The following is a 23636-nucleotide window of genomic DNA, read 5'->3' as shown; positions in this document are numbered from 1 at the left end:
GGTAGTGGCACCCGCCCTCCCAACAGATGTCAAAGAGAAAAATAACTACCAAACGTTTAGAAGACATCTGAAGGCAGCCCTGTTCAGGGAAGCTTTTAACGTTTAATAGGTTATTGTATTTTAGTGTTCTGTTGGAAGCTGCCCAGAGTGGCTGGGGAAATGCAGCCAGATGGGCGGGGTATAATAATAATAATCCATTAGAAAAGAGAGCTCACTGAAGCTGGCAGCAGACAGCCCTCTCCAAGCATCCCCAGGGGCGCTTGCCACCTGGAAGTGTGTCCATGGGCTGTGGTACCTCTTCCTTACTTCGAGGAACAATGTTATCAATCAAGAATTGGGTCCCTTGCCACTCAACCACCCAACATATGTGCCCTGGTGTTAGAATGAAGAACTTGTACACTATATAATCAAGGACTGAAGTGAACTGCAGGCAGAAATATCTACCCCACCTCCGCACTTCAAACAGCATGGTTATTGCAGCAGTATCTAATAATCTAAAATACGCATAGGCTCCATCCAGACTCTAACGGGTTCTAAGCACTCACGTGTATCTGGAAGCCATAGTTCCGCTGCACTGCATATTCTGTCACGTCGGTGCAAGAGCGAAGGTCAATCTCTCCATCCAGTTCATCGGCCTGAAATAACCACCAGACCATCAGCTTAAACAAGGAACCTCACTTAATAGCATCACCACCACCAACAACAAGCATGCATGTACACACACACACACACACACACACACACACACTGCACTTGTCTATCACATCCTATCTACTTTCCTCCAATATTTTCCCCCATACCCCACAGACCTGACATTATTAAACTTCTAGTTTACTATTCCTCCTCAGTTAATAGAAAATAGGATATAGGATTCCCATAGTTTCCACTCTGCCCTTACAAGCTGTGTCCCATGTACACTTTTGCTTGTCCCCCCCCCCACAAATAATAATGCCCAACAAGCAGAAACTGTAACAAAGTGTTGCAGTGTGATGTGTTCAGGATTCCAGCCATTCCCACTCCCACCCCTCCAGTTTTCTGTTTTTAGACCAACAGTCAGCATTGGGGTGAGCACTGAGCATGCTCAGTCCTCCTTGAGCTGGTTTGGGTTCCACCCCCTCAAAGATTCTTGCACGTTTGCAAAATTGATTTCCCCCAAGCCTGCCAATGCCTCCCCTGCGTACATCTGCACCATACATTGAAAGCAAGTTCCCAAGGAAGGGGGATTCATTGTTCAACCACTCTATTAATATCAGGCAGACGTTCAGGTTCCAAAGAACGTTTGCAAACCAGAACATTTAATTCCAGGTTTGCGGCGTTTGGGAGCCAAAACATTTGATTCACAAGGCTTTCAGGATCTAAGGTACGACTGTATCTGACTTTTAGAAGACATCTGGAGGCAGTCCTGTTTAGGGAGGTTTTTAAGGATTGATGTTTTTAGATATGTTGTAAGCCGCCCAGAGTGGCTGAGGAAATAATTTTTTATTTATTATTATTATTATTATTATTATTATTATTATTATTATACAAACACATGGTGCAGCCAGGACCTGTGCTTGTGTGGTGCTGTGTGGGCTACACAAGGAACGACACTCACAACCTGAAAATTGGAAACAAGAGGTAATAATGGCATGCTGTGCTTTTAACAAAGAACACTTGTAAATTTCTCTCCATCGCTGTGCAAGTTCTCCCCCCGTGCAGGAGAGGTCATGAAGACCAGGAAGCTTTTCTTACCTCCTCAGCATTGGAGTCCCTGTAATACCTCAGGCTCGAGTCTGTCAACACAAACCAATGCTTCGTCCACTGCAGACAGAACCATTAAAAAGGGAAGGAAAAGGGGGAGGGCAAGACAAGAGGGGAGAGCTAAATTAAAACATCGACGGAAGTGCACAGCGTTCATTGACCTTTCAAACTTGCACTCAATAAAAAAAGAAGAAGGTGCCAAACTCAACTCCGACCACTCCATCTGCTCAGGAGACACCTCCCTCCCAGCATTTATTCAATGAGATGTAGGGCAGAGATTGACAGGAAACGTGCAACAGGAGTTGTGGAATACACAAAGCATGCTAGGTAAAAGTAGCAGTAAGAAGGCCTAGTCTTGGGATTCCCAGGTTCTCAGCTGTGCATCCATTTCATTCCAAAAAGGAATTCTGCAAGGTTGCTCCAGAGAGGTTCGTTTTCTGTACATTTATTGGCTTGTTTTTTAAATCCGGAGAGATTTTCACGCACCAGGCACAAGAAAAGCTTCCAAGAAACAGAACATTCAGCCATGAAGGGAAGTCAAAAGCAGCAGTCGTCCCTGCTGCTTGTTGGGGAGGAGGGAGAAGAGGAATACACTTATTTCTTTGGACTTACCTCTCCTGGCTCCTCCAATATGGACATCCATCCCTTCTTGAAATTGAGAAGATCCGGCTGGAAAGAGGGAGGGGAAAACACACATTTATGAAATCGCATGAGATCGAAGACAAATGTAGACGTCTACAAGAAATCTGTATGTCTGAGATCTAACAATACCTGAACAAAAAAAGGAAGACTTTCTTTTTATTCTAGCAGGTGTTATCACTGAATTCTGATTTTATAGTCTGTATATGATGAAAATAATGGGCTGAGTTTCTGTATACCATGCATACACAATTGTAATTAAGATGGATTAAATGGTTGAAATAAATATCTGGAAAAGTGGAGCGTAGAAAGATGACACTTGTGGCAATTAGAAGAATCAAGTTCTACGCTTACTTGTAACGAGCAGAGGAGGTGTCTGGCTAGTCTCTGGTTGTGCAAAAATGAAAATGATACATTTCCCCAACCTGCCGGCCTGCAGAAGGTTTGAAGTAGAATTCCCTGGTCCCTGACTACTGAGCCTGCTGGCTGGGGCTGATGCGAGGCCAAAACATCTGCAGATCAAGGAAAGCAGGACCAGACAGTCCCTTAAGCTGATTCAGAAAGTTTATTTTAAAAAAGAGAGGCACCCCAGACTTTTTACTATGCCCCTGGTTAAAGCACTCCAAGAGAGAAAATTCGAGCTAGATCTAATTTGCCTAGCTCCAATAACTATTACAGCACTCCAGGGATTTCTGTTCTTTGGAGAGGAGCAATTATCCCCAGCAAACATGGTGCAATGGTTAGAGTGTCTGACGAGGACCTGGGAGATCAGGGTTCAAATCTCCACTCAGCCATGAAGCTCACTGGGTGACCTTGGGCCAGTCACTGTTTCGCAGCCTAAGCTACCTAACAGGGTTGTTGTGAAAACCATATGTGCCAACTTAAAGCTCACAGGGGGAAAAGTGGGATATAAATGCAATAATAAATAATTGCACGATCTTAAGCTTACCATTAATTGATGCTACTGTGAGCTTTTTTGTGTGTGTTAAGCATTTTAATTTTAAATGCACTGTATTTTCCTGACGCCAAAACATAATATATATTTATCTGGTTCTTTGGTTTTTGTTTAAAAAACCCACAATGCTGAGTGTATATACAAATACATAAACAGTGAATGAGCTTCCTGATTCAATCAGATAGCACACAGCATCTAACAATTTCTTTTGTAAGCAGCACACCAGGAACAGAGAAACAGGAGATACCAGATTTAAATTACATATTCATTAGGGATGCTGCTAAATTATTTCAGTTCAGATTTTGAGTAACACTTACAGCATCACTGTAGTACCGAATCATAGCATCTTAGAGTTGAAAGGGATGCCAGGGGTCATCTAGTCCACCCCCCTTCAATAGGGGAATCTCAACTAAAGCATCCCTGACATATGGCCATCCAACCTCTGCTTAAAAACCTCTAAGAAAGGAGAGTCCACAACTTCTCGAGGGAGTCCACTCCACTGTTGAATAGTATAAAAATTCATAGCCGCTCATTTCTGCAAGTAATTCTGGCCCTCCCCCAATGATTTCCTCACCCATAATGAATATTGTGTCAAGGTGAGAGAAATGATTTGAAAAAATGGACAGACCACTTCCTATCATTAGCTTTCCTTCAGAAATTGCATCTTTTCATTATTAACTAGAATCATGACCATGAAGTAGAAAGACTGGGTTCTGTTTTGTTTGTGAAAATGAAAAAAGAATCCAAAGCGTATTTTCACCAGCTTTCGTTTGAACAAGCAAACAAGCATTCGTTTTGTCATGTCCACACAAGAGAGGAGTAAACATAAAATATATTAAAATTACTTGCCCAAGGCTATGGAACAAGTCAGATCTGAGATTAAAAGCACTTTTCTTGAAGCGCAAGGGAGGTTCAACCTGCCCCCCCCCCACTTTCCACCATCACCCCACCTGCTGGCAAAGGCCTTGTGCACAGTCAACAGAAACAGGGTGGATGCCATGCGAAATCAAAGCCAAAATGCCACACACTCACTCACTCTCTCACCAAACGGCTGCTACAGCTGAACCAGTTTTGCCTCCCAGTTCAGAACAGCTGACATAGAGCAACATTCATCCCTCTTGCTTCACAAAATCAAACATGGGCATAGCTCCCACCCACACAGCACACACACAATAAAAATCCGGAGAAAACAATTAAATATTTGGACGCACCGCTTACTATAAATATCAAGGGGGAATGGAGGGACAAATAAAGGTATCAAAAGCAGCAAGCTAGATACACCCCCATTCACAAGCAAAATGTACCCCCACTACACACAAAAACCTTTCTATCTTGCCTCTCCTCCGATTCTCTTGGATTTCGGTACTTTTCAGAACCGTTTCAACTTTGCTAATGACGCAGCCTGCCTTGCAGAGGTTTCATTTACTCTGCTTCCCCACATAGCTCCACATAGATCCGTTCCTGGTGAGGCAGGGAAGATCTGCTTTTCCTCAAAAAGGAATTGGGGGTGCCTCAGGCCCAGCCTGAACACAAGTCAGTAGGTGTATATCTGGATTCTACAATCCTGAGACTTCAAGATGGGTTTCCATGCCATAGCGAGACCAGACAGGTGCCTCTCTCCGCCCCTGAAATGGGAAAAGCAGAAGGGGACCTATCCATACCAGAGAGTCATCTGCATCAAGATGGCCATTCACAGGAAAGCTGTCCAGCCACCGTGCCACATCCTGCCACATCCTCCACACCTGGGAAGAAGGTAAGAGTGGGAAGCAGCTCCTTCCAGGTGGGTGCTCAGAGTTCCCTGCAGTTTTCCTACGAAAGCATCCGTAAGGGTGGCCAGGTGATTTTGCAAACCCAGCTCAGCGAAACTTTCCCTGCTTTCATCTCCCAAGGCTGAGTTATTGGGTTACACCCAAGGTTATGGCAGGCAGGCTCAAAGCACAGAGGAGTCCCGGCCCGCCGCAAACGGTACAACCGGATTGGACACGGGGCAGGGCCACCTGTTGCTACAACTGCCATTCCCAGCCTATCGCTGCCTGGGCTGGGCTGGGGTGTCCGATTGCAGGGACTGGATGTCAACAGGAAGGAGGGGAAAGAAAAGCCACATGGAAACCAGAGCCAGGTGCCCCAGGCTCCTTCACTCTGCACCTCCAGGATTGCTAAACACCCCAGGGAGGAGGCAGGGGACGCAAAGTCAACAAATGGGACTGTGCGGTCCTCACGTCCTCACTGCTTCATGCTCAAACCACCCTTTCTCTGCCGAGGTACAGTTGCACCTCTGCCCATCCGTACAGAAGGATTTAAAACTCTCAAACCCAGAAGAACGTTTAACTTTTAAAAGGGATTGGACGTTGTTTGTTCCACTTTATTGTTTTGCAACTTGTTAAGTTGCCACGGAATGATCCCTACCTTTTAGAAATCAGGATTATTATTATTAACATTTTAATGTCATTCTGTTATTGTTACGTTATCCTGTGTCTTCTTTTGTTTCTTCCCTCCCCCAATTCCTATTTACTTTACTGTAAAATTCTATAATAAAATTTTAAATTTTAAAATAAAAGAGTTGTTATTATTTAACAACAACAACAGTAACAACAATGCACCCACGATGACGACAAAAAGTGGAGCATACATGAAATTTGGCAGATCCTTTCTCCTGGAGCAAGTGTAGAAGCAACACTTGCATTCAATAGTGACGTTTTTAATTTTGTCTTGGATGCATACAGTAGTTCTTGTTCAGGTATGCAGCCAGTCTCCAAGAGAGATCTCGTTGCATTGTCTTTTACCCATTTCCAGGCACCCCTTTAAGGCCACATTCAAACCATACATTTAAAGCACTATGATACCACTTTAAACAGTTGTGGCTTCCTCCAAATAATTCTGGGGACTGTAGTTTGTTAAGGGTGCTGAGAGTTGTTAGAAGACCCTTATTTTACTCACAGAGCTACAAATTCCCAGAGTGGTGTAAATCAATCCCTCTTCATAGCGAACTCTGGGAATTGTAGCTTTGGGAGGGGAATAGGGTTCTCCTAACAACTCTCAGGAGGTGGTTGGAGGATGGATGGCAGCTAACAGATTGAGGTTGAATCCTGACAAGACAGAAGTACTGTTTTTGGGGGACAGGAGGCGGGCAGGTGTGGAGGACTCCCTGGTCCTGAATGGGGTAACTGTGCCCCTGAAGGACCAGGTGCACAGCCTGGGAGTCATTTTGGACTCACAGCTGTCCATGGAGGCACAGGTCATATCTGTGTCCAGGGCAGCTGTTTACCAGCTCCATCTGGTACGTAGGCTGAGACCCTATCTGCCTGCGGACTGTCTCGCCAGAGTGGTGCATGCTCTGGTTATCTCCCGCTTGGACTACTGCAATGCACTCTATGTGGGGCTACCTTTGAAGGTGACCCGGAAACTGCAATTAATCCAGAATGTGGCAGTTAGACTGGTGACTGGGAGTGGCCCCCAAGACCATATAACACCGGTCTTGAAAGACCTACATTGGCTCCCAGTATGTTTCCGAGCACAATTCAAAGTGTTGGTGCTGAACTTTAAAGCCCTAAACGGCCTCGATCCAGTATATCTGAAGGAGCTTCTCCACCCCCATCGTTCTATCTGGACACTGAGGTCCAGTGCCGAGGGCCTTCTGGCGGTTCCCTCACTGCGAGAAGCCAAGTTACAGGGAACCAGGCAGAGGGCCTTCTTGGTAGTGGCGCCCTCCCTGTGGAACGCCCTCCCACCAGATGTCAAAGAGAACAACAACTATCAGACTTTTAGAAGACATCTGAAGGCAGCCCTGTTTAGGGAAGCTTTTAATGTTTGATGTATTACAGTATTTTAATATTTTTTTGGAAGCCGCCCCATGGGCGGGATATAAATAAATTATTATTATTATTATTATTATTATTATTATTATTATTATTATTATTATTATTATCATCATCATCATCATCATCATCATCATCTCAGCACCCTTAATATACAGTTCCCAGAAATATTCAGGGGAAGCAACAACTGTTTAAAACGGGATCATAGTGCTTTAAATGTATCGCATGAATATGGCCTAGAAGTCTAGTGCGGGAGTCAAGTGTTTTTAGCAAATTTGGAAAAAAAACCACAGAATTGTCCTGTCCAACCCAGACATACATACGCCCCAATGGTCTTTTTGTTGCCTCAGATCAACAGAGACGTCACGTTACAAATCAACTCGGAAGTGGAGTGATGAGCCATCCGGTTGAAACCAAAAGGCCTCCCTTGGCCGGCAACGAGGCAAGAATGAAAAAGTCACAGGAAGCCAAGGAACTCATGCTGACAATTGGGATGTGATAAAAAAATGACCGCAGTCTAAACATTGCTAGAGCATGAAGACCGAAACAATTGCTTGGGCAGCACATTGGGGGAGGGAGGAAGGGAAAGGAGTGAAGAGCCACTGAAGAACACTGTCAGAATGTGCTGAGTTAGGAAGCCAGTGCCCATTCTGCTTCTCAGAAAGGCAACTAGAAATCACGGCGGAAGGTAGAAAATGGTGCAAACAGCAGCAAGCAACAGCAGTTAGAATCATAGAATTGGAAGGGATCTCAAACAACATCAAGCCCAACCATTTGCCAATGCAGAAAATCTGTTGCTACAGCATCTCCAATTAGCTGAGGCCTAAAAATATCGAACCAAGTAAAGCCCACAACTTTCTGAGGCAGTCTGCTTTCCCTGCAAAATGGCTCATACTTTCACAAAGTTCTTCCTGACGTTCTTTCTCGTAATTTAAACCAGCTGGTCCAGGTCCTAGGACTGTGTATGCACCATACATTTCCCGCTCCATCCAAAGAATCCTGGGAACTGTAGTTTAAAGGTACTGGGAACTGTGTGGGGTTAACTACAGTTCCCAGAATTATTTGGGAGAAGTCGTGTATTTTAAATGTATGCAGATTCCATTCAACAACAATTTAAGATGGCTATGCTAAAAAATGTGCAATTAACCATGAGCTTCAATTTTACTCCATTGCCCACCCGCCCCTGGGTCACAACAAGCAATGCTAAATTCAAGTAACACTAGCAGCACTGTGCAAGGCAACAACAAAACTAGATCATCTCCAATGACTTCAGATTCGTTAGGATTGCTGTTCTAGCTTCGTTAAGAGTCAGTCCCATTTGATCCCAGAATACCACATATGTTGTACAGTACTACAGTGGTGCCTCGCAAGACGAAAAGAATTCGTTCCGCGAGTCTTTTCGTCTTGCGATGTTTTTCGTCTTGCAAAGCACGGTCCGTCGCAACTGCGCCTCTTCAAGCGGCTTTTAAAAAAAAGCGCAAGACGTTTTCGTCTTGCAAAGCAAGCCCATAGGGAAATTCGTCTAGCGAAGCAACGCAAAACCGAAAAACCCTTTGGTCTAGCAAGTTTTTCGTCTTGCGGGGCACCACTGTAAAACATTTGATGCACCAGAAGCATCATTGCATCATTTACCAAACCAGAGAACCATGCTCTTATCCACTTCCTAGTTTCCTCCATCTCATTCCAGATTAACCACCAATGTCTGTGTTGCTAGCTCCCAGAAGAAGAAATACACAAGGAGTTTTGCAAGAAAATCCCTAGGTATTTAGATGGTTACAGAAACATGAACAATAAACAGCAAGCGATTATAATGGATCACTCGAGCCAGTTACACCCAGGTTTCAAAAGGGGCCAAAGGAATGCAGCATGTGTAATATATTTGCATTTTTGCAGCCAAATGTTGTACTGCGTCTCCATGGCATTTTAAGTCCAAATAGACTGGGCCATCACGCAGATTAGAAGCAAGATAGCACACAAGTAGTAGCCGCAACAAACATCAAAGTAATGAGATGGAGCACATTTATCTAAGAAAGATGCATGGTGTGCCAGGCATTTTCCCCAGTGGAAAAAGCGCAAGGATAAAATTTAACCCTGTATGATGGCAACACTAAAATGATGGAGAGCTGCAGGCTTCAGCTTGTGGATCTTCCATATTATACAGTGTGAACCTGTGATATTGCTGGACTCTGAACTCTCTGTCAAGTTCAAACCAGCCAGCATGGCTAATGGTCAGGGCTGATGGGAGTGGTAGGCTAAGCACATCTGGAGGATCAGCAGGAAATGCCAATTTTAAAGATGACCGTTGCATGATTCTGCAGGAAACAGCCAAAGCAATTTAGCAGCACTGCCATGTGTTGTGTTTCGTCTTAGGACACCATGCCATTTGACACAGAAACAAAGCCAAACTGATCGGAGGGATGAATCGGCTGCATTGCATGAAAAGATTAAAGGGAATTAAATATGCTGAGCCGGCAAAAGCAGGTCTACATGGGGGAGCATGATAATAGAGAGCAAAGAACGCAAGCACCAAAAGAAGGAAAGGAATTGCATAGGATGGCCCAAACGGGTAAAGGAGGAACAAGAAAGAAAGCTCAAAAGGCTTGTATGGAGATAATTCGGTCCAGTGGTGAGCATGCAACTAGCCTGAATAAAAAGGCAGTCCATAATTTCCTGAGAGTATGGAAGATATTTAACCTCCTGAGGGTGAAAGCTCAATTCATGGCTGGTTACATCCTCACCACAGAGTCTATCTGGTCCTGGAACAAACCAGAAGGCCGAGCTGGAAAAGGATGCTGGAGAAAGCCAGTCCCGAGACTGACAAGAGAGAGAAGGGTAGTTGGGTGGGTTTGGCACATACAGTGGTGCCCCGCAAGACGAATGCCTCGCAAGACGAAAAACTCGCTAGACGAAAGGGTTTTTCGGTTTTGTGTTGCTTCGCTAGACGAATTTCCCTATGGGCTTGCTTCGCAAGACAAAAACGTCTTGCGTTTTTTTCTTAAAGCCGCTTGAAGAGGCGCAGTTGCGACGGACCGTGCTTCGCAAGACGAAAAACATCGCAAGACGAAAAGACTCGCGGAACGAATTCTTTTCGTCTTGCGAGGCACCACTGTAATAGCAACTGACCCACGCTTGGTGCAAAAGAGGAGAATTCTGCTGTGAGGAATCAGATTTTAATCCCTGTTCACTCGCAAATCTTACTGGCTGTTCTGGCAAAGTTACTATGTATTGACCCTCTTCAACAGACTGTTATGATGATTAAAGTGGCACAAAGTTTTCAAACATGCTTTGGACCCCAACAGAAATGATATGGCAATTTGTAACAGAATCACTAAGACACCCCAGCACCGCATTTCCTCTCCTTGTCTATTTTCCATTGGGGCAACTGAAAAAGGAAGTAGATATTGTCAAAATGGCAGATCTTTTCGATGTGTAAATCACACACTAAAAATAGTGAAAACCAGTCTAGAAAATTTAAGTGGACAAAAGTTAAGGCAAGCAGAAGGGCTCACCCAAACCACTACCCAAAAGCTCGGTGAGAGGACATCTGGTAACAGAGGGCCAATGAACAGAGAGCTGGATCTGATCTGCAGGAAGACCTAAGTTTGGCTGCATCCGCACTACACATTAGAAGCACCATACCACTTTAAAGAGTCATGGGTTGCCCCCAAGGAATCCTGGGAACTTGCAGAAAAGTCCCACTTCCAGCCAAGATCAACCTCTAAACCACCTGAACTGCACATCCCTTTCCCTACACACCAAAAGCTGGCATTAAAAAACCCTGTTTACGTTGATAACATGGAAAGAGTCCACATCCCAATCAAAATTATTCAGGATTCAAACTCCATCAAGTCAGTTGACCAGCTCACCCCAGCTGAAGGCCCCCATTAAAGTAAACAGTGCATGGTATCCAGGGCAAGGAAAAACAAACACACACTTTATTAAAAATAGGTTGTGTGACAGATAGGGATGAGATAAGGAGGACACAATATGGGCTACAAGGAAAAAAACCCAAACACAGCATGCTGTTCCTTTGCTTAGGGTCTTTTAACCCATTCCACATCTGGTTTTCACTAATGAAGTTTGACCAGCAATAAGAAAGGTCTTACGCTTAGTGTTGCATTATCCTGCTGTGGAGTCTGGCTCCCGCTTCCACTCTGGATAATCATTTTATGGAGCTCAGAGTCTTATCTAGCAGTGTAGTGGCAAATTCAGAGGTGTGGGGTCCCCTCATGACAGTCACAGCTATGCGCCTTCTAAGATTATACAATAATCCTATAATTATGCAATAATAATTAGGGATGCATTCCTGCAAATCTTCATGCACTGCCTTTCAGCTAGATCTGTGCGCATCTATCGTGTAAAGCCAGCCGTGCGGGTTCAAGCAAAGGAGGAATTGTAACGAGTTAAGATCTATGCAAACAACTTGCTGCAGGAACCAAAGCAGCGTCAAAAGCAGCATTGCCAGTAGCTACTTTGAATGTAAGTAGAAAAGCAGCAAATATTTTTTTTATTTAAATAAAAATAAAGTGGTGCAGATAGTAGTGGCTAAATACCAGAAACACAATATTCCACAACCAGGATATTAATGGATCTTCATCACTACCACACAGAAGCAGTTAGCATCACTGTACCATGTGCCCAGTTTGCCAACAAACTAGATTTGTTGTGGGGCAATTCAGGTGACTGTAGATGTAAAAAAAACCCACAACAACCCACAGAAACAGTTAAGCAAGGGAGGGTGGAATGGAAGGGAAGGGAGAAAACGATGTCCTCTGCTTTCTTTAAAAGCTTTAATGTGTCTCTACTTCCTAATTTTTAAATGCAAACCCTTCTGCTGGGTGCACAATTAATCTATGCTTTACAACATTGTCCTGGTTCACAACACTAGTAATATGATCTTTCAAGTAGCACGGTCATGTGTTTTTTAAACAGGCATTCAGCTAGTTGCTTACCTGGAGTAAAAAATCAACCTTAGGTGACAGAGCAGGAACACTTTTGTAAACTCCGTGTTAGGTCTCTCCCGCCTCACCCAACAAAACAGGCTATTACCATGTCACAAATTACTTTTTTTTAAAAAAGGTATGTGCATGCAGGCTAGCTAGTAACTTTCCAAACATACTTGAGGGCAAAAAAAGCTGCCGGCAATCCCTGCTAGAAACCCTTCCCTAGCTAGAACAACTCCTCACAGGGCTATCAAAATAGTCAGGATACTTCCATATGATCTTTCAAGATTAATTGTGGGACACACAGCTGAAAGAACTCCGATTTTGAATAAAAGTTGAGGACAGAACATTTGCAAATCTCTTCCCTGAACGTGAGTGGGGAGATGAACTGTATGCCTAAATAGTTAAGTGATTTCAAACCCACCTGTAAAGCGTACATTGAACAGACAACTCAGCCCTATTTGGGTGTTCACTTTCCACACGTAATCAGAATAGTGTAAGGGAGAACGAGGAAGAGGCCTGCTGCCTCTATCATGGACCCTTTGTGTGGCCATGCTGCCTTCCATGTGTAAGTGCCCCTAGCAGGAAGCCTGCTGCCCACGAGAAGATATGCCACACAGTTTGGACTCCTAATTGTTCAGGGTTCTAGACTGCACAAGGAGCTTCTCAGCAGATGCTTGGCTGGAAATGTGTAGAGGGATTGGCATCTGGGCACAACTGGGGTGCAGGTTAGCACATTTTCACATATGAGAAGAATGCATGAGCAGCTTATTATCAACAATGGAAAACTGTGAAAGGAAAATAAAAGATGAAACTAATAGTCAAGACCCAAGACAAAGGTTTATCTTGATTGGGACTCAGATTGGTTAGGGAAGCAGCCAGGAACATGCATTTAGGCTGGCACAACTCCTGCTTTCCTAAGATATTCCAAGCCAGTAAATGGCCCTAACCTGAAAGCTTTGCTCCTTGGGAACTGCTGGAACAGCCTAGCTCTAGAGAATGTGTGGAGAGCAGACAATTAAAGGAGGTGGTACATCACTACCCAATGCCCCCCTGCGAAGCCACATGGGCCATTATAGGCCTCCCCAATCCAGTTTAGGACGGTGGGGAGAGAATGGAGAGGCATGATCTGAGTAGCCTCAGATGGGTCATGATAAAAGCTACTTTACTCTGGGCTTGTTCAGACATATCACTAAACCATGGTTTGGTCTCATCAACCCTGTCCTCATAAGTTCTCTTTTCCCCTGATCTATGGCACTTAGAGGCAGCCAAACTTTGCTTTGCAGCAAGCCGTAATTTGGTGTTTCATCTCACCGGGTAGACGATGGTTTGAATCAGGATCCCAAATATGTTTGGCTTTGCAGCCCATTGCAAACCAGAGTTTGCCCAGCAGGACAAAAGGGCAGAGTATGGCTCAATACAATACATGGATCAGATGTTTCCAATTGCCATGAGCACAAAGAATGAGCCGAATGCTCATTACATTCTCAACATACCCTACATGGGCAAAAGCTACAGCTGACTGGTTCTCCGTGTATTTCTATAAATATTGCTCTAGGTATGCGCCTGTTAAACTTCTGCCTTCTCACCCTTTTTGGTGAAACTCTGAGGATCAGGAGGCACGTCTTTCCAACCAATCCTTACATGAGCACCGATTACAATCTCCTTTCTGCCCAGATTTGTCCTGGGGTGAGTCTATCTAGTTAACCATGTTCTATGCTCGGAAAAGCAGTGAGAAGGTTAATCAGATAACAAAGCGCCATGAAATGATCTGGAGGAGGAGGCACCCAATAGATGCTGAACTGGGAACAAGACCACGCCGGCAGAGGAAAATGGGTGGCGGTGCCTACTTCAGTATTGCGTATCTGATGAGATGGAATCCAACCCTCCTAGAGATTAAAAACAGCTCCCTTTCTGCTAGGCTTGGCTGTCGACCAAAGACACCCACTCCCTCCCCTCCCCAGCCTCCCCCAACAAAAGGCAGGGGGGATGCAAAACAAACAGGGCGAGCTTGGTTAGGATTTATGCCACTGTTAGGCAAAAGGGTTAAGGGGGGAGGAAGTTATTACAATTCTACCCTTCAGGCCTCAATGGGGGGGGGGAGAGCATTTTCACATGTCAGTTTCTTCCTCTCCCACTCCATTAGCAATTATGCTTGGTTTGGGTGCCAGAGGGTGTGGAGGGAGAGGAAAAGGAGCGGTGTCTCCAGGAAGGATAGGAAGGGCTGCAGGATGTTGTGAGGCTGTAGGAAGCACAGGCCAAGAGAACTCACCGCCGAGCTCAGAGCTGTGGGTCATTGCCTTCCCCTAATATAGATGTGCACGGAGGCATCTTTCCCCACGCAGCCAGCCATAGCTAATTGCCATCACATACACACATACACCTCATTTGCACCGGGCCTTTTTTTCACACACAAACTACAATGCCAATGGCTACAGAGGTGGGGAGAGGAAGGGAAAGGAGCCAAGGTGCTCATTCATTTTTGCCTCCTCTTGATTTCAGGAGTTTTCACGTAGGAGTCTCCTGACAAATCTCCCATTAGACCAGGGCTGGCAGCAAAAGCAGCAGCCTTCCTCATCCTTGGGTCCCCAGATGTTGCTGGGTGATCATTTCCATCATCCCCTAATCATTGGAAATTCTGGCTGGAGGCATTGCGGGGTGGAATGTTTATAGCTGCTCAGCCATGTCTGGTTGGTGGACATTGGTCCCCAACAGAGCCAGGGAACCTTTGGCTCTCCAGCTGTTGCTGAACCGCATCCAGTGTTAGAAATTAGCCAGGCACCAGGTGCGTTTTGCGGCTGGTGCAAGTCCAATTGCGACCACACGGAGATCCTCTGGATGCCAGGTTGGTGACTGGGGAAAGCAAAAGGCCACTTAGAGAAGGACCTGAACTATTTTCATGAAAGCTTGAATTTGTTTTATCTGATGTTTTAATGTGTTGTAAAGTGCTGTGAGATTTGTTCTTTAAAATATAAAGCAATATAGAAATAGAATTATTATTAATAATAATAAACTCAATTGCAAAAAAGCACCTAGGCATTCCATTGTGGCAACTGTAATCCAAGTTTAAGGTGCTGTTTGGCAATCAGATTATATATAGCTGCATTTCTAACATGGACCACAACTCCCATCAGCCCCAGCTGGCATGGCCAAGGGTGATGGGAATTGTAGTTCAGCAACATCTGGAGGGCCAGAGATATTCTCCACACCTGCTCTACAAGAACAGAAAGTGAGCTATGCAGCGACCTATAGCCAACATTTGCAAGAAGCAGCCATGACTTCTTGCTCTCCCCATCAGGAACGCACACCACACTTATCTGTCCCAGTTGTGATCAGCAATCCCATTAAATGCTCACTCAGGTAGAATAGGAAACTCATTCTCAGGGTTGTGGGTTCAAGCCCCACGTTAGGCAAAAGATTCCTGCATTGCAGGTGGATGGCCTAGAATGACCCTCATGATCCCTTCAAACTCTGTGATTCTGTGACACTGTCTGCAATGAGCCATGGAGATGGGGACTGGACCCTTAAAAAACCTCTGCAGGAGGAGAAGCAGGGAGGAAGAGATAGGAGAGTTAGAAGAGAACAGGAAGGCCAAAAGGTGAGGCAGGCCCAGAGCTTTCTAAATCCTTTGGCTGCTTTGTAATGTTTTCTGACATTGCAAAAGAAAGCAAAAAGACACAGGCCAAAACAAGGGAAATAATCGGGGCTTTTCCAAAAACAGCATAATGATCATGTCCAAAACAGAGAGTGAATCCATTCCATGATTGCAGCACACCCACCCACTCCCAGGAGGCCAGGGTGGGGGAGGAAAGTGGCTGGAGGAAGGACTGCAGTTGTGCAAACTGGCTCCTGGAGCACCTCCGAAGGCCAGGACGGGAAGCAGCTTCCCAGAGGCAACGATCCCTCCTCGGACAGGGAAACATTTCAATAACCCGGCCGCAGAGACAGCAGTTCTTCCTGGTTACATACACGCCTGCTCTCCAGAGGCGATTTTAGGGGTGGGAACATAGTCCATCGAGGAAGATCGCTTGCTTCCTAACCCCGCTTTTTGGAATGGAGAGAATATATAATATTAAAATAAAAATGGAGACCTATGTATGCTGGCTTTCCCGTTAACACAGAACTCTTTCCGCAGTCGCCCTGTTTTGAACTCGGAACTGGCACGCGCCTAGCCAAGCGGAAGGTGACCTTAAAAAAAATAAAAATGTATCGTGCTCTCTCTATAGTCTCTAACGGCCCTGGAACACGGCGACACTTCGTCCTCCACGCCCGTGTTCGAACGTGTGAATCCTGCCAGCCTCGGCACAACAGCAGCGTTGAGGAAACTCTGGGCCTAGGAAGGGGCACGTTAGCTCCGGGGGTGTGATGGAGGTCTAGCCCGGAAACCTTTACGAATGGGAGGGTGGACGGAAAAAAGGGGCGGCAGACTGGCACGGAATCCAGCACCCCTCTTCTGCCGCAAGAGGAAGCCCCCCCCCGCCCCAAGCAGGAATCCGGATCTTGTGGCCGAGGAGTAGCTGCCTACCTGTCCTTGCCCTCCAGCCCCTTAACAGAAACAACTGCACGAATACGGTGGAAGGAAACCAAGCCAGAAAGTGGCAACTCACCGTCATGCTGCCGGCTGCGCTCAAAGCGGTTAGAGAAGTTCGCTGGTTACTTTTCAAAACCCAGCAAGGCAAAATCGAAATCACCTCCAAGCAGTAGCGGCGGCAGCCTCGATGTCCATTTCCCCACCTTCCCCCTTTCTCTCCCTCCGCTCTCCGCGCTCCCAATCTCTTCTATCCGCCCAGAATAAACTTTTTTTCCTCTCTTTCTCTTTCTTTAAAACTTCCTGGGAGGACCCTTCCTAGCCAATGGGAGGAGATCAAATTTGCAACTTTTGCAGAGCGCAAGTCGCGGGCAGCCAATGAGCAGGCGAGGAGGAGGAGGCGGGGGCGGAGCCCGGCTGCCCGAATGCAAAGAGAGAGAGAGAGAGAGAGAGAGAGAGAGAGAGAGAGAGAGAGAGAGAGAGAAGCGCCAATGAGGAAGCGGAGGGGCAAGGCTTCAGCCATAATAATGGAAAAAAGAGAGATACAGGCTAAATGTTAAGAGAGGCGCCCGTGAGTCCCCTTTGCCTTGCCAGAGGACAGAGAGAGCGTGCCAGGCAGCGCTGCCAAGGGTCAGTGGCAAGCCGTTGATGGTGGCTGGGGGGGGGGGGGGAGTGCTGTCTGGTTGCAGGCAGGCTGGACAAAGCTACCGCATCATTTATGCAAAGCCACAATATTTTGCACCCCACCCTGGTTATAATTCGAGCAAAGCTGCAGAGGACAAGATCTGAGCCTTAAAGTTCTGCTAGTTTCTTCGTGCTTTTCCCCAACGCTGGAATTGGGGGTTGGGGACCGGCATCTGGTTGCAATTTACAGAAAGGAAAGGAGCCCGTTTGACCTACTGCGAAGGCCTTACACCTCTGCATTCCTGGCTTCCGAATGTTCAACTTGTGTAAAGACGCCCCAGCATCGCAGTAAGAAGCAGTGGGGCTGAGGGGGCAACAGAAAGATGGGGAATTGAGAGGAGGTGATGTTTAACTGGATTTCACGATGGTTTAACTGGGAACTTTTTCCTTGCACAAGTGGCAGTCTGATGATCCTAGTGCCCCCAAACTAAAGCAAACAAGCACATTGGCTGTATTTTAACACCAGGTTAAAATCAATGGGGCTTACTTCTGAGCTGCAAGGTCACCTTTAAACTGTCAATATTTTTGCAGGAGGATCATAGCAAATACCTGGAAATTTAGGTCAATACTCTTTGTCTTCCTAGTGTAAAATATCCACTTTAAAAAAAGAAACTTTTGCTGTCAGGAAAGTGACTGTGAAATGCACTGAAAAATGTGGGATGAACTAATTATTAATGGGGAAATGTACGAACACAGTGCAAGCAAATCACAGCGAATGCTCAATAGACAGGTCATCTGAGTGTGGTTACTCATAAATATTCAGTCAGAATAAAAATGTTCAGCTTTCCCTTACACCAGAGATCTAACAATTACACACATATTGGACTCAGAAATCAGAATGATACTGAATGGTAACAGCTCACATATGAATTTTGTTTCCATGAAGTTCCTAAAATTAAAATTAATGCCACTTAAAACAATCAAGGTTCAAGTTCCTTTGCTGGCAATTCACACACGCACACCTCAACATACAAAGACATTTAAGGTCGAAAAGGACCCCCATGAAGTCCACAAAACGCAGTAACCAAAAAAGAAACTAATATTGACCGGTACATAGTAGCTCCCTTGCCTACTCCAAGCACTAGAAAATTGTCTACCTCCACTGCACAGATGCACACAAGGGCACAGAACAACTTGACCCGTAAAAACTCACATTCAAATAGAGTGCGTGCACATAGAGACACACATGCCTCCGCCTGCTTGAACCATCTTAGGGAAGCCTGCCTCACAGCAAGACTCATACCACTGAGAGAATGTTAGGAATGCCATAAAGAATTTGTAAATATAAGGAGTAGGAACTGCACAGAACATACCTTCCAATGTTTCTTCTCCGTTATCCTTATTATTATAGAGAACTGCAATTATGTTAGGCGCTTTGGAGTGTTTGGTAGGTTATATCTGCCAGCTGTGTTTATTCCAGCAAACAGCACTGGGGACAGACGGAAGAAGACTCTCCTGTGCTTTGCCTACAAGCCCTCTGAATATTACAAGGTTAGCAAGTTGCCTTTCCTTCTTTCTCCCACAGTCCTTTACAAACCAGGCTCTCATGCCTGCAGTTCAGCCTGGAGTGTATCATGTAAGCAGGCGATTCTCCTTTCCAATCATGCTCAACTGAAATTCAATCTAACAGCTGAACTTCACACTCTCTTAGCTGTGCCGTCCTGCATTTGAAGGAAGGTCCCGTTCACCTGCGGCAAGCACTAGGGAGTTGCCACACACCCACCGCCTCATCTGTTATGATTCCTATCACATCTCTGGTTGCATAAGTGAGTAGCAGCACAATAGCAAGCTATAACTGAACACAGATACCCGGCTCCAGTATTCAGTAATTCAATGCGTTAAACCAGCATTCAGAGATCTCAGGGCCAATTCCTGCTGGAGGTGAATGGCTTCGCATTGCCATCTGCTTCCCTGGAGAACCAGGGCACTGAAGTTTTCGGGGCATGAAGCAGCCCTCTGCCCTTGCAACAAGCTGAAGACAAGCCAGGAGCAAGCTCACTTTCCATGTGTGTGTATCAGCAATGATGGGGAACCTCTCTCAGAAATTTATTTTTCTTGCCCATACAGTGGTACCTCGGGTTAATAACTTAATTCGTTCTGGAGGTCTGTTCTTAACCTGAAACTGTTCTTAACCTGAAGCACCACTTTAGCTAATGGGGCCTCCTGCTGCTGCCGCGCCACCAGAGCACGATTTCTGTTCTTATCCTGAAGCAAAGTTCTTAACCCAAAGTACTATTTCTGGTTACAGATGGGTAGCCGTGTTGGTCTGCCATAGTCAAAATAAAAAAAATTCCTTCCTGTAGCACCTTAAAGACCAACTAAGTTAGTTCTTGGTATAAGCTTTCGTGTGCATGCACACTTCTTCAGATACACAGAAGAATGTGTGTGTATCTGAAGAAGTGTGCATGCACACGAAAGCTTATACCAAGAACTAACTTAGTTGGTCTTTAAGGTGCTACAGGAAAGTACTATTTCTGGGTTAGCGGAGTCTGTAACCTGAAGCGTCTGTAACCTGAGGTACCACTGTATTTTATAACATCACTTATAAACTATACATTGTGTTAAGAAGGCAGTGTGGGAGTTTCCTGAGCCTTGAAAAAGAATATCAATCCTATTCCAAGGGTAACGTAGCATGGGTTTGACTTGGGTCAAAGTTACTTAAAGGACCCTATCACTGTATGCACCTAACAGTACAACAGGAGTGGGGAACCTCCAGCCCTCAGGCAAGATTTGATCCACCCATTTGGCCTGTAAGGCTGTTTCCCCTAAACCACACTCAACTGCCCACACCAGACAAAATGACATGGCTACAAAAGAACAATCTATCAGAAGCTTAAAATCAGTGCCCAATTGTTCATTTGCTGGAGCAAGGCACGACTGATGCATAGGGGAAGTGCACCTTGCTCCAATAGTACCAAGCAATTGCCATTTAAATTTCTGCTAAAAATGAGGCTTCCACCTCTGTTTTGGCAGTAGCTTTAATGCAAACCATTCGGTGCAGCAAAACCCCTTGTGCTGTGGTACCTAAGTGACTAACAAGCAAGTTAGGTGCTGGGCACCTGGGAAGCACCGGGCAGCAGATTTCTGACCGGTGGGCTGGACGACCCAGCTGTCAGACAGAGGACATCAGCTGATCGGCAGGTGGGTTGTCAACTTTGGTCCCCTACACCAAAAAGGTTCTTCACCCCTGCAGTGCAATCACATATTCAGTGGAGTCGAGGACCTTCTTAGTGGTGGTGCCCCAGTTATGGAACGCTCTCCCTAGAGCAGTTTGCCTGGCACCTACTTTATTTTAGTGCCCTTTTTATTTTTCTGAACTTTTTAGATACAATTTGAATATTGACTGTTTTATGTCACTTTTACCATTTTGTGGCTCATGTTTACATTTTGTCTCATTCTTTTTGTAGCCCATGCTATAAGAGTAAGCCAAAGCACTATAAAACCAACCTCATCTTGCTAAGCATCAAGGATCCCCAAATATTGTTCTTGCAGCCTATGTAAAGTTTGGCATCTCTAAAGCCAGTTAAGTAATCCAGCATAGGAGCAAGCTGTCAGCTGTAAGGTCAAGGCCACTCTAGAGCAGAATTAACACATCATCCTATGCTTGTACCCAGAAGTTAGTTCCACTGAATTCTACAGAGCTTCCTCTCAGTTAAGTGTGCATAAGACTGTAGCTTTAAACAGGTTGTGGAGCAAAAGGAAACAATTGGGAGACAGTTACCTGATTACTTTACATCCTAGTAGTAAAAAAACCCTACATTTTTAAAGAGTTTCACTTGGATCAAGAAGCCACTGAAATGAAGTCATTCTTTGGCTGATCTTCTTTCAGTAGATTCCGAAAGGATGCAGGAGAAAGAAGACTCACATCAAGAATGCACACCTCCAGAGAAAGCAAGATAGGCTAGCTATCACCTGTACACTATATCCAAGGTGTTGAGCGACTGCCTCTGCCTCCCATCTGTCTGTCTTACTCAGGAATACATCTGTTGTAGCAAATTATTGCCCTGCTCCTTCTTAAGCTTAAGTTACACAGCTCACCTTGACAGGGGGCTTTCAGACAGGGGGTTTAATATTGCAGAGAGGCCATTCAGCTATCCCAAATAGGGCATTGGCAACAGGTTTTGTTTTGTGTCTAATGTAATCTATTTCGCTCAGAAAGGGTAAATTTGGACTTAAATGGGGAAGTGGGGATAGAGGCTGGCATTTTGATGCTGATGCCATCGTGTGAACACCCTTCTAGAAGCAGGCATAATTTTTTCCTTTTGCATTTTTACAGGTCACCTAGCATAATGCACATGCTTTCAAAGCAAATATCAGGAGCCATTAGCTGGGAGCCTGTATTTAACATCACTCTGTTCCCAGCGTTCAGGGTGTGAGGTGCTGTTTCTTGTGTAGCCAAAACAGCACCACACAGGGAGGTATCAACAGGCATGGGAGAAGGCCAAGGTTTGCAGAAGTACAAAAATATTTTGAGAAAAATACCCAGGGGGTAGGAGCCCACACACGCCAAACAATCCAATGGAGGACCACCAAATTCTTGGATGTTTTGGGGTAGGGAAATGAACAGGGGGAAAAGAAGAAATGGAACAGAATAGCTGAACTCCTGAACAGCAGCAATCTATGCTACCACATTTTCTTGCAGGCCTTGCTTATGAATTGTATATTTGTGCAGATGCCTCAAATGTCTCTACAAATATCACCCACCTTGTGATGATGAATATAGTCTGAGCACATGGTGAGAAATGTTTCTAGCCTGGGCCTTTGCCAAAGGCACTGTGGCCTTGGGATACTTCACTCAATTCACCTCTGAATAGGAATTAATTGAACTCTTGGGCTATTTGCTTTACTGCTCTTACAATTAAGGTGTGTTGCATGCTCAGCAGCAGAGAGGCAATGTCTGGAAAAGAGATGAGATGCAAGTGCTAGGCTTGCCCAAGGCGTACAGGTAGACACATATCATTCCATTTCAGCTGCATTTCGAGCAGAGGCTTGTTCAGAAGGGGGGGGGGCATTGTGTAAAAGGTACGTGCCGATGCACAGGGGCAGCAAGCAGTGGGGAGGATCCCTGCCTAACAGCCGCTGCCAGACAGAGTAGACAAATCTTGAGCTCATATAAGGCTGCTTCTAATGTTACCTGGATAGGTCTCAAATCCATTTCCCCAGGATATCATTGCTTCCACTCAGTGGCTAGGTGCTCCAGCACCCGGAGCGGGGCTAGCCGCCTGCGGGGATGCTCTGGAGGCAGGAGCCTCCCAGGCTGCGCCCCCCCCCCCCCGGTGGCTTCCCCTGGCAGCCGCCGGGTGTATTTGCACGATCAGTGGTCAGATTTTCGCAACGACAGTTGGGCCAATCACAAAAATCCACCTGCCAAGGATGCCAGTGCCACCACGCCGATCCGCCCAGGGGGGGATTTGTCACACACACACCCCAGGCATGACACCTGGGGTGGACTGCACCCCCCTTGCGACGCCCCTGCTTCCACTGTCCTAGAACTGTCCTTTCCTTAACTGAAGAAACCAGGGACTGAACATGAGGCCAAGCCTGCCCTCCTACCACCAAACTACAGCCTTACAGAGAAAATATCCACTGCTCTATTGATCCTCGCCTGTATTACCAGCATACATTACGGTGGCCCATTTGGACATTCATCATGGCTTCTCTGGTTTCATGTCCACATCTCATGGACACAGCTAAATTGAAATCCTTCCATTTCATAAACTATTGACCTTTATGAACAATAGCTTCTTGGAGCCCAGAGATGAACATCAGGGCTATGTTCTCCTCCCTTAATGTACTGCCTTCAGAGCTATGATCCTGGTTTGCTTTAAACCTTACTTCCCCATTTCAGACACAGAGTAGAACCCAGGTTCAAAAGATTAACTAACTAACCAGGGTATTATTTCCTTCGGTTTACATCTGCCCTTCCTTCTGAAAGTGTGCACAGGGCGCTTGACAATGTAGAATCTGAAAGAACTACACTTATGGCTAAACTGACAGTTATTAAAACTACAGTGCCTCCATGTATCTATCCCTTTCCAAAGGACTGGGCAAATAAAATGTTCTGTCTGAACACAGTTGGAAAAGGGAATGGATTTCACTTGAGAGGGAGTTCCTGAGACAGGGTGCCACTATGAAGAAAGCCCCGTCTCGCAGTCACACCCTCCTTGCCACCCACAGTGATGTTACTGCGAGAAGAGTCCCTCCCTCATGAGTTGCATGTGAGAGACAGATGGAGAAAGGTGCTCCTTCAACTATATAGTTCAAATGTATTTAAGTATATGCAAGTATATTTAGACTAAATCTAATCCCGCTTTAATATCCTGCTTAGCTTT

The 23636-nt window shown here is 45.5% G+C and overlaps 1 protein-coding gene across 3 annotated transcripts in view; it reads right to left on the bottom strand.

Annotated features, from left to right (window-relative positions):
- Positions 1-23636, bottom strand: part of TRIOBP (TRIO and F-actin binding protein) — a 65717-nt gene that overhangs the window by 20305 nt on the left and 21776 nt on the right. For all 3 annotated transcript variants that reach the window (XM_081211090.1, XM_081211089.1, XM_081211091.1), the window contains exons 9-11: positions 2353-2409; positions 1732-1800; positions 546-635 (exon numbers count right to left, since the gene is read on the bottom strand). In XM_081211090.1, the coding sequence (XP_081067216.1) occupies positions 546-635; positions 1732-1800; positions 2353-2409 (216 nt within the window). The remainder of the gene's footprint in view (positions 1-545; positions 636-1731; positions 1801-2352; positions 2410-23636) is intronic.

This window comes from Podarcis bocagei (assembly GCF_964188305.1).
Source record: "Podarcis bocagei genome assembly, chromosome: 10".
NCBI lineage: Eukaryota > Metazoa > Chordata > Lepidosauria > Squamata > Lacertidae > Podarcis > Podarcis bocagei.
Note: the sequence above shows the minus strand (reverse complement) of the source record. Positions and strands in the feature narration are given on the sequence as shown.